The sequence below is a fragment of the Octodon degus genome, unplaced genomic scaffold, assembly GCF_000260255.1.
Source record: "Octodon degus isolate 3935 unplaced genomic scaffold, OctDeg1.0 scaffold00094, whole genome shotgun sequence".
NCBI lineage: Eukaryota > Metazoa > Chordata > Mammalia > Rodentia > Octodontidae > Octodon > Octodon degus.
Genome location: NW_004524670.1, coordinates 10,641,295 through 10,653,442, shown reverse-complemented (window position 1 = coordinate 10,653,442; position 12,148 = coordinate 10,641,295). Strand labels below are relative to the sequence as shown.

Sequence of the window (12,148 nt, the reverse complement as noted above, 5' to 3'; positions counted from 1 at the left end):
TGTGTGTGTGGCCAGCTCAGCCCACCAGGGGGCGGGGCTGGCTGGCATGTGGTGCTGGGGGATTGAACCGCGGTCCCTGATGCTTTGCTAAGTTTGTTCTAAGTAGGTGCTTTAGACCACTGAGCCATCTCTCCAGCCCGATGAACGCCTTTGATACCTCTGGGAAGCTGAGATGAGAGGGTGGATATTTTGAGCTCAGATTGGGCAATTTAGCAATGTGGTGAGACCCTTATGAAATTAAAAAGGGAGAGAAGACTAACAATGTAGCTCACTGCAAAGGCTCTGAGTTCAATACTCAGAATTGGAAAACAATACACAAATTAATTTATGGCAATGCTGCAAAGGTTACTCTTCTTATATGCTGCAAAATCTTCTAAGCCTACAATATGCCAAACACTAAGGGGAAGCTCCTATTGAAAGCCTACTTTTCTGTGTTCTGTTTTGTGTTCCACAGTATTTGTCTTTGCTTAGTTGCTGCTATTTATTTGTAATGAAGAAATGTCACAGCAGTATGAAAAATAGAGGAATAAAAACCATTCAGGAATAAGGACTATGTTATGAAAAAACACAATAGAATGGGGGATGGTTACTTGTCATTGTAGTTATCAGGATATATTCTCATAGAGAAAAGCTCCAACACGGCCTGTGGATCTGTCTGCCAGCCAGGAAGAAAGGTCTCACTAGAAACCACTTTGCCAGCATCTTAATCTTGGTCATTCAGTGAGAAAGTATAGTTTCTGCAATTTAAACTGCCTCATCTGTGCTAAATGGTGACGAGGCCCTAGCTGACTTGTACAATCCTGGAGAAGAGAAAGTAGAAAAGATGTACAATCATTTAAGTCCCTGAATGTGGCTTCCATTATCATAAAAAGTTTTGCTTGCCCAACGGAAATAGAAGTCCCTGTTTTCTTGTGAAACTAACATTCAACAGTTTGAGACCCTCCCGGGCCTTTAGAATGCTACTGTAACGTGTTACAGAATGATCATGTATGTTCACTGCACTCAGGTTACCACAAAGTGGGCGGGAGACTCTCCTGTAGGTGCTGGAAAACAAAAACCACCAAGTAGCAGTTAAATGATCCATCAAGGATTGGGTTGCTCAGCAATTCTGAGAGTCACCCTCACCCTCCCAAGGGATGTGCATTTATCACCTCTTTGACACGTGAAGGGGTCCTTGATAGGACTAGCTGGAGCGCTGGCATAACCACGTCCCTGGCTATAAAGAGCTAACAGATCATAATTGCGATCGTGATAGCCCATGGAAAGGTAGACTGTTTCCAGTTTTGAAAATAGATGCAAAAATCTGGAATAAATATTAGAGCAAATTGAAATGGCATAATGGAACAAAAATGTAATGTTACCAGAAATAAATGAATGGTTTTATTTAAGGGAAAACTGCAATCTAAAGCAAAATAAATCACATGTTCAACCAAAAGTTGATGTAATCAGTGACAAAGCATTTTACTGAGTTCTACCACACACATACATACACACACACACACACACACACACACACATATAAAATATTAAATTAGGAATAACAATCTTAAGCGTGCTGTAGCTCAAGGGTGAGTGTTTACCTAGGGTATACATACTTAGTGTGTGCTTGTGTGTGTGTGTGTGTGTGTGTGTGTGTGTGTGTGTCTTTACCCCATAAAGAACATCAGAAACTGGATAATTTAGATGTGAACCAAAAACAACTAAATAAATAATAGCGTCTATAAGATATAATAATAATAACCCATGATAAGTTTATTTCATAAATATTGATGAACTAGATCACTCAGACAGACTGTCATACAAAAAAAATCTTTTTTTCTTTTTTGCAGTACCAGAGGTAGAACTCAGGACCTTACACTTGCCAGGCAGGCACTTATGCCTCAGAGCTATTTCCTGGCCCCCAAACTCAAAACAATATATCAAGCTTAATTTCCCTACACCTCTCTAACACCTAAAAATTTGAACCTTTATTGGATGACCTTAAGGAGTGAGGAGAGAAGTCAAAACTCAGAGCCCATAGATGTTTGCAGTATAGTAAGAGATGCATTAAATTAAGAACCCAAAGAACTAGATATTAGGGATATGTCAATGTGAACCACAAATGAAGTAACCCACATAGAGAATTACAGAACATGTTATAATAACCTGGGATGTCCAAGAAGCTTCAAACCATGAACTTGGTTTCAAATAGTCCAAGATTAGTGGTAGAAATTTATTTCAGAGAAAATACAAAAAATTTTCTCCAAAGGAAAATATCTTCATCTAGACTTCAAAATAGTTCCTGACATTTTTTTTCCTAATACACTGAATAACAAGTAATCAAAGCTAACTACATACAGAAGAAAACAGTACCATACAAAGATCAAACATATTGCTTAACTTGTCATTATGATCAATTATCTAATGAAAACAAATTAAAGAAGGCAATATGCATTTTTGGCTCACAGTTTCAGAGGGTTCAGCCCATGGCCAGCAAGCTCTACTGCTTTCAGGTCTGTGGCAAGGCAGAAGGATAAATGCACAAAGGGCAAGAAAAGGAAACCTGCTCACTTCACAGATGTCAGGAAGCAGAGAAAAAGGGAAAGATTCACAGAAAAAGAGACCAGGTACCAAATGTAATCGCCAAGGTCACAACCCGATAATGCCTTCAACTAGGCCTCATTTCTGTTTCCATAGGTTCCCAATAATACTATCAAATTATGAACACATAAATGACTAATCCACTGATGAAATTAGTACCTTAATGATCCAATAATTTCAAAATCTTATAGCTGGCATCCAAGTCTTCAACACAATGAGACTTGGGGAGCTCTTTGTAAGTAACAACCATTACAGGAAGAGTCAGAGGAAAAACAGAACAATAGAAACAGATCTGCAATAGTATGCCATGATTACAAACGCCAACTAAACGTTCATTGATGCGTTATATGGAAATTATTTTATATGTGGAAAATAATTATAATCATTTGGTATTCCACTATTCCCCATGATTCAAGAATACAAGCAAATTTTCGGAGTTTAATGTTTTATGGCAGTGGTCCTTACAGCATAGATAATGAAAATGATGGAAATGGTATAAATGGAAAAGATCAGGATAATTCTACAAATCTAGGCTCTATTTTGAAATTCACCACAAATGGGTCTTCCCCAAACAACTCCCCAAACATACAACACTCACAGCATTTCCATTTTCAATCCAGCTGATGGTGGGGACAGGGATGCCTGTTGCTGTACAGCGCAGGGTCACAAAGGAGCCAAATGTGACATTATGGGATTCAGGAGCCCGTAGGATTCTGGCAAAAACTGTCAGGAAGATAGAAGTGGTGAGTGACTCTCCTTTAGAGAAAGATGAAACTCCAGTGGTCTTTTAAAAATTGCAAATGAGAATGTATTTCCCTGTGTAGGATCCTTCCCTCTGTTTTAAGGATACTACCCGTTGACACAACCTGGCCTCTAAGCTCTTCACGCCATCACGCTGTACTTCTTACTACTCCAAGGCCCAATGGACTTATGTCCAGTTTAGGATCTCACTCTTGCTATGACTCTGTCTCTTACACACGTCCCAGATTCCCTGCACCATTGGAAACACTGTTGAAGTAACATTTCCTTTTCAAGGTCCTCCTTAATTGCCTAACATATAGGATGGCTTTTCTATTCACTTTCTTATTATCGTATTTTGTTTTTGCAGACTTCACCGCGATCTAAAATCACTTTTGTCTGTGTCTATTATTTTCCTGTCTCATTAGATCGTCTGAGATTAAACATGTCACCTGCTTTGTTTACTGCTATACAAGTAGCTAGAGCACCAGACTTCCTTTCTCCTGACTTAAAATTCAGTTTTTCTTTCAAACTATTGCAGAGGACTTTTCAGTTCTTATTACATTAAAAACTTAGTATTTTATTCTCCTGCCTGGTTTTTTTCCAAGACTTGAGCATAGAATATAGTATTAAAGTATGAAGCCCCAGTTAACACTATCCCTTGAAGCTTAGTTCTTCTAGTTAATTGAAATGTGTGGCTCTTGGATTCCAAAAGTAGATAGATCAAGCCCAGAGCTGTGAGGCAATAAAGAAAGATGTGATTTGTTTGACAGCTGAATTAAGTTTTGAGGACTTGAATTCTTTTATCTTTTAATATTAGAGATCTCAGCAATGCAATCTGGGACATACTGAACATATAAGTGTTGGCCCCATCTAGAAACGATGGTACATGCCTATAATTCTAGGAGTCTTGGAGATGGCCGAGACAGGAGGACTGAAAGTTTGAGCCCAGCCTGGGCAATTCGGGAAAGTAACGTCTCAAAATAAAATATTAAGGGCAGAGGATGTAGCGCAATGTGAAAGCCCTGGGTTCAGTCTACAGTGGTGGTGGTGGTGGGCAGCAAGGCTCCACTGGACTCAAAGCAAGAAGAACAAAACATAAAGAAAAGTGATGCTTTCATAACAGACGTGTAGCCCTAAACTTTTGTTAAGTCAAGAATAGTGTTAAATTCTTAAAACCCAATTGAACTTGGCCATCTCAAAAGCAAAGTCGGGAGCACGTTAAATAACACCATGAAGATGCTTTTTTAAAGAAAACGATTTCTGAGCTGCACTGTTTATTTTGCTGCTTGCAACTGCCACTATAGTACAAGGTTTCATCTAAACCTTTACTACACTGCAGGTACAGAAATATACGGACACAGTTCTAAAGAATTGACATTTTGCAAAATGTAGCAAACATTTTCATTTATACATGAGAAAAGGAAGTGTTCCAAAGGGTATGCACTACAAGTTATTGCAGGTTATTTTTTTTTTAATTTTATTTATTTATTTATTTATTTATTTATTTATTTATTTATTTATTTATTTTTGGTGGAACCAGGGATTGAACTCAGGCCCTTGCACTTGCCAGGGAAGTGCTTATTCCACTGAGCCATCTCCCTGGATATTGCAGGTTATTTGTGAGAGAATTTCTGCAGGTAAAACACATTCAAATTTACCCAACGTAGCATGTCAGTGTATTTAAAATCATGACAAAATCTTCTCTCTGGTCATGTTGTCCCTGACAAATTACTATGATGTTGTACGGTTAGGGTAAGATGTCAATACAGCATAAATCCCATGGTATTTTGGTTTTCTTCTGGAGATTGAAGCTGTTTTTCTTGGGATAAATACAGCAGCAAAACATAAACCAGTTGATAAAAAAAGCACTTCTGCCACAACTCCAATAACGTTCAGGACACATCAACTGACAATAGTTTTGCCATTCCCAGTTCTCTTAAGGATTATAACTCTGCAATCAGGCAGATCTGTATGTGCTTGCTCTCCATTAGGCCAGCCTGCTGACCACAGCCTGGTTGAGAGAGTTTAGTTGGTTGGTCCATTTATCTAGTGCAGTGTAACAGGTACCACCCCTCTTCTGATGATCTAGTTCAAGGAGCTGGTTGACTTGATCAATTCAGCCATGGATGGTGTTATCCAATATGCACTGCACCAGCAAACTTTCCACATCAGCTACATCTCCTTAGAAATAAAAGAAATATGTATTCTTGTGTAAGGCTTAATTAACTTTATAAGCACTTGTGTTCTGATGTTTTGTAAAAGCTCTTCAATGTGTTCTTTTATGAAAGGATCATCCATAATGTTGCTATGATTTATTTTCAGAATCTTTTCAAATTCAGTGATTTCTTTATTCTGTTAGGCAGTTACTAAATTTGTCATTGCTGGAATTTCTGGATCATTTTTCTATGGCTTAGCCTCCTGTGAATCAAATGGATTTATCCTTGACTTCATTAGCATGTATGCTAAGACCAAGTACTTTAAACAAGTAGTTTGTCTTGGACTTCCTGATTCATCATAATTCTTGCAGGTTTCAAAAATTCTGTGTGTGCCTTTTTAATTTCACCTTCTCTCAAGTGCATCTTACCACCACATTCTCTGATGATGCCCACGATCAGTGGGTGAGGGATGGCAGACTTGATGTGAAGTGACTGCTAGTACAGTGCTTTCAGTTTTTGTTATTTTTGTGCGCCGTGTACATTTGAATTTCTAAAGGCATATATTTCTAATAACTGTGTACCTTTTTTTAAGGTCATTTTCTCCATTGTCAGTCTGGCAGGACTGATGTAACTGACATAATATATTTTGAAAGTTTCCTTTTTCTTCACATTCTAAATATAATTTTCCAAGCTTTGTGTTTGTCTTTTATAAACCACAGCCTATCATTCTTAGCATCTTTCGGAGCTTGTTGTTTATAGAATTCCTGCAGTAAATCCATCTGTTTAGAAGTAGAGATATAATCAAGAATAGAATTGATGGATTTTTCAGAATAATTTCTTGTGACTGCACTCCGAATATAGGTTAAGAGTTGCCTATAGCTATTCATCGTTTCCGGAAAGTTTGTCAACTTGAAGTTAATCTTAATCATTTGTTTCAGTGCTTTAAATCCCCCCTCTCCTTTTTCACTTTCAAGTTTCAAAACTTTTGGAACTTTTTACAGTTTGTGTTTGTGAGTCTACTGCAGTGAGCATCTGTGGGTCCCTTGGCTTCTAAAACCTGAAACAGGAAAGATCCTGAAGCAAGAAATTCAGACTTGGAGTATTTCAATCTCATCAGTACTGGGAAAAAAAATGTTTAACAGCATTAAATCTGGCCTTGAACTTCTATGAGAGCCTTCTTTCTAAAGATGCCCAGATTTTTTAAAAATGGAGAAGAATCAAATCTAGATTTCTTTTTCTGCTTTAATTTATAAAGGCAAAAGTTTTAATTTGGGGGATTTTAAATTCTTGGACATTTAGTAATCCGGGAAGGTTTATTTTGTTCTAATCTTCAGCTTTTTTCTTTTGGCTGGTATCACACATTTGGATTATCATCTGGGCTCATTGCAAAACCCCTGATGATCCATGTTGCACAACACAGTTAAACATTATGTGAAATAGTAAATAAGTCATAGTCAGCCTCTGAGTTACAGTGTTGATATTGGGGTTAAGGTACTCTCTTCTCTGCTCTATCTTAGAATTTTCTGGAGGCTCTAGAGGGACTCAAGGATATATGATATAGTACTATTGGCATTATATACAGCTTAATGAAAGTGATACTGTGCTGGTAAATGCCTGTCCTCCTACTCCACAGAAGTGACATGCCCTTCTTTGACACTGGGTTTCCTTGGCAATGTGCACTCAGCTAAGAGAGGTAAAAGGCCAGGGAATCTGGTCCCTTCTGACTGTCACATTCTCTCCAAAAAATAAAGCAGACACTCAACTCTCTTTTTCTTCAGTATGGAAAGCTATTTCCAACCCTTCCTTTTGGTTTCTATTTTCAAAAGCACTTCTAAATATCATCAAGGCTTTCACTAAATGTGGCACTATCACAGACTTTTTTTTGCCTTCAATCCCTTTACCCTTATTTATTTTTTCTCTATCACTATTGCTTTATCAGTGTTTCATAAATGTTGATTCAATTGTTTGTTTGTTTGTTTGTTTGACAGCTCCTGTCCCTGGAGCATAAGCATCCCAAGGACAGGTTTGCTTTATTCATCAATACAGAATGACTGATGTATCTCTACATCTGTCTTTCTCCAAACTTCTTCCTAAGTAGTACACAGTAGGTGCTCAATCAATATTTGGTGAATGAATGAATGAATGAATGAATGAATGAATGAATGAATGAATGACTTCTCTAGGGAAGAACAGTGGAAGGGACTTGTATGTGGTGTGTGTATTATCCTTCCACACATCATTCTTTCAGCTATCCTACAGTTTAGGGCTTCAGGGTATAATGAGTGAGAAGAGGGTGAGAAGGATGAAAAAATGTTAGTCTAGCTATTAGATGGAAAAAAACCTTTCTTTTCCTCAACCAAGCTTGGCCAAAAATAAAGCTGATATATTCTCAGCCATCTGTCTTTGTTCCTGGTTGTGACTAAGAAAGGTAAAGGGAAGGTGAAAGGAATTCCAAAAACATTCGACAACCATTGAAAACAGTAGTCAGTTGTAGATAAAAATAAATGTCAGACTAACCTTCATGGACAATAATATATATGCAGTAATGTACTTGGGCATAGGACAATTATAAACCCTATTATCTTCGTCACAAACTAAAAACACATTGGAGTTGGGGAGATGATTCAGTAGAATAAGAGCTTGCCTGGCAAGCGCAAGGGCCTGAGTTCAATCCCCCGGTTCTGCCAAAAAACAAAACAAACCAAACAAAAACAACAACAACAAAGAATCACTGTAGGGCATCAACTTAAAAAGTGATATGCTATGTTTCTTATAAAAAAAAAAGGTGTATGAAGCATCCTTCTTTTGTTTTTTACATGAAGGAAAATATATTAGTGTTTTTGTTACATAAACAAGTAAACGTCACATGAAATTACTAAATCATTTGAAAAATGCTTTGATATGGACATTTAAGGATAAAATATATCCAGATCTTCTTGCCCTATATGTTCTCCTTGATTGTTCTTTAATTCACTGTGAGCTTTTCCACATTCATTTGCTGATGGGTGGCAAGTTATTGCTGTTTTGTAGCATAGAATGTACACACAGGAAATGCATTTCTCTGGATGTTTTCTTAATGTAATCTATTCATGAGCTTTGGGCTCTGTTTCACTTGGGCAGATTTGTAGAAGTAACTGCAAGTAGAGACTCTTATTTTTAAAACTGAGCATAAGCAGTCAGGAATTTCAAAGTCTTTTCTAACACAGCTATATTGTAATCTATCTCTGTCCGTCTGCCACCTTCATTTTTCAAAGTGCTTTTAGATATGTGATGTCTTATTACTGATTTTCATTTCATGGGATAGCAAGTATTGAGGAGCTAAGGCCATTGTCTTGTCTGAAATTGCCCTATGGGTATACTGGAAGCTCAAGGAATCAGGGGATCAACTGAGTCCCTAGCCAGCAGTTTGGCCTGAGAGGAACTACTTCTCTCTCCTTAGTAAGAGACTAATTGGAGGAAAACATGTCTCTGATCAATTTCTATTTGTTGAGCAACTATTTTAAAGGATACTATGAGCTCATATGCATTTTATTTTCTCTTACCCTTTTCTTCTGTTGTTTTATACCTTCTTTTAAAGAGGTTCTTATGTGATTCAAAGAAAACAAAACAAACAAACAAACAAAAAACCTAATGACCAATAGTAACAAATGGGAGGTGGGCAACAAAACTCATACACAACCAGGTGATATGTTTTTACATGAATTTGGCTACAAGCAGGTTAGCATTTAGGAAGAGTAAAACATTTCAAATACTGGATTAAACATCCCTTAAAACCCAAGATCTGAAATGCTTTGAAATCTGAAGCTTTTTAAAATGGATATGACTCTTGGAAAACTTCAAATTTGAAGTATTTTAGATTGCAGATCTTTTAATTAGGGCTGGTCAATCAGTAGTCTCTGGAAATATTTGAAAATACTAAAAACTCTGAAATCTGAAACATTCTGATCCCAAGCACTTTGGATAAAAGATGACCAACTTGCATTTTATTTGAGATGCTAAGAAGTAACTTTAAAAGTATAATGATCTAAATAACCCCTAGAGTAAAAAAAAAAAATGCACTATATGAGAATTTGTGAAGTTTACCCCCAAGCATCAATTAGGACTAGATTACAGGGTGTACAATGAGGTCTTACTCAGAATGCAAGGTACTTTTTGTAATGGAAACCTCTTGTTCCATAATAGGGATTTTCCTAGAAATTTCGATTTCCAGTTACTTTCTTCTAAACGTATTCCATGACATCCACATGTCTGTATGTAATTAACAAAATAACTTTTATTGACTTGGACAAATTGCATAATACTGTCCTGTTGAAAAAAGGACAACAAAACCTAAGCTAGTATTTTAACATTTCTCCAAAATTTTAATCCCACTAATCCTGAAAGAACTCTATTACAAAGAGTAACTTTCTATTCCAACCTGTGTGGGATTTATTGTCACATGCTGATGTACTACATTTCACTTCCCTGTATTTCAGAGTTGAAGACACCAAATTTCTTCAGTCTTTTCTTAAGAAATACAGATTGTCAATAAGTAGTTTATATAACAAAGCAATTCATCTATTGATGCTGTTAAACGCTGTGATTTCATATTTTCCACAGGTCATTTTCTGTTTTGCAATAAAAATAATAGCACTTAGAGTTGTTTGGAAGGTCAGTGAAAATAAACATTTGTTAAGAGCCATGCACTTTAAAGGAAGAAGTACAGGAGCAAGCAGGAGAAGGAGTGGGGTAAAGAGAGTTATCTAGGTATGTAAGCAGGATGGTTTGGACAACTGTACTGTGTATTTTTGCCGGTCTATGGAAAGAAGCAGTTAATGCTTTAATTTGTTTCATCTCCCTTTTTCAATTTTTTGTACTTTTTCCTCTTCTTAATTTCTTACACATTTCTTTCTTTTTTTCTTTCTTCTTCCAATTTTGCATGCATATATCTGGTAATACGAATAACTGGTTGGAAGACAACACTATGTATTACAACAAATACTGTTATAAAGTCATATTACTTTGATAACTAAAATTCTGTATCACTTACATTTTTTCTGTTTTAATTCTAATTTGTACTCTTTTTTAAAAAGTCACATGGTCCAGCAACATCACAGTAATAAAAAAATAATAAAATGAAAAGAAGCAGTACAACTATTTGAGGAAAAAAAAAAGAATACCTTTAGTATCCTGATCAGGTTCACTCTCTTCTGTTAATAGAAAGAAGACAAAACACACACAATAAACAAACAAACAAAACAAGACATCATGAAAAGAGAAATCTTTGACCAGAGAACATCAGTTGCACAACAATTAATTAGAATCTGCTTGTTTCTTATTTCAGTAAGAAACAAATGCAATCAAGGGAAACTGCTGATCTTTTTGAAAGCAAACTATTACATGACATAAGATTCTAAAGTACTACTTTTAGTCAAGCAGCGTTGTACAGAAAATAAACTACAGCATACCCAACAACATAGCTCATTCATGCATTTTAATTTTAATCTGGACAATTCCCCTTTCTTTCCAGGCAACAGAGTCCCTACTATTCTCATAAATTCTGTTCCTCCTTGTAGCTTGGCTTCTCCTTTTGCAAGGCCTTGCTGTGAGCTCAGTGATGCTGAATGTGGGATCTCAGCTATCATTTCTATGGAAATAGACTCCTGTTGTGGTAAACAGAGGATTAGGGGGTTTCTGCAGAACCAGAGCCTTCCACCCTTGGAGATCTACAACACTGATTTAACACTTAGCGAGCAAAGAAGATCAGATTGTTACCTTCTGGGAACCTACTGGTGAAGCATGTATGCTTCAGAAGAAAATGTGAAAGCCTCTGAGTTGCACACAATAGACTGAGAAATTATAAACTCTAAAAATAATAATCCTAGAGGAGAGGTGGCAAAAACCAAATCAATTTTCCAAAATGTTTATTTTAGCCATATCAGACATGCATTCCCTCCTAAGGCTTTATTTTTTTCTGGAAGGTTTATGTAATCCTATCCATTCAGACTTCTCTTGGAGTTAATGATATGCCAACTGCAATATTTGTTAATAAGCAATGGATAGTTATGCTGTTGTTAATAACTTATAATCACAAGAATGCACAATCCCAGTTCTTTATAGGTGATGGATATTTTTACATACATAATAAATACCTCATCTCACTGGCTTCTCTCCACATCTCCCTGATAGAATATAGTTGATATTACCCAGCCAGGTTTTCAGACAAAGAATGTTAGTCTCCGATTTGTCAGAAATTCAATCTCTTTTTTAAGGATAGGAAGTCTCCTGCTCTAATCTATTGTCATAGTGAGGTCATATTTTAAAGTTAATATATAATATAATCAAATTGAAAAGACTTTATAATTTTCCATTTAGGCTTGGCTGTGTATGAACACTTTCTTCCTTCGTCAAGTCAGCAGCATATCTTCATTTCACTTTATTTTTTTTTAAGTATCCAAGGTTGGGTCACAATAGTCCTCAAAAATTCCATGAGCATGCCTTTGCCCTTGAACTAAGTGTTTCTTGAGTTCTCTGGAACAATTTCCTTGTTTCCAAGATTGGAAACAAATTTCTTTTCTTTTTGTTAATACTAGCCAAGTAACTGTTTATGATTGTTAGTTGCAATCACCATGGAATTCCTATGGGAATATTAAATGCTTTTATTCCCCTCAATTTGAAGAGCAATGGTAATT

At 36.4% G+C, this 12,148-nt stretch overlaps 1 protein-coding gene and 1 pseudogene across 3 annotated transcripts in view; both read right to left on the bottom strand.

Annotated features, from left to right (window-relative positions):
• Positions 1–12,148, bottom strand: part of Musk (muscle associated receptor tyrosine kinase) — a 144,425-nt gene that overhangs the window by 69,445 nt on the left and 62,832 nt on the right. For 2 of the 3 annotated variants that reach the window (XM_004638088.2, XM_004638086.2), the window contains exon 6: positions 3,179–3,303. In XM_004638088.2, coding sequence (XP_004638145.1) covers positions 3,179–3,303 — 125 coding nt within the window. Of the gene's footprint in view, positions 1–3,178; positions 3,304–10,636; positions 10,667–12,148 lie in introns of all 3 variants that reach the window. The other variant, XM_004638087.2, reaches the window with a different exon arrangement.
• On the bottom strand, positions 5,308–6,344 carry LOC105743056 (annotated as a pseudogene).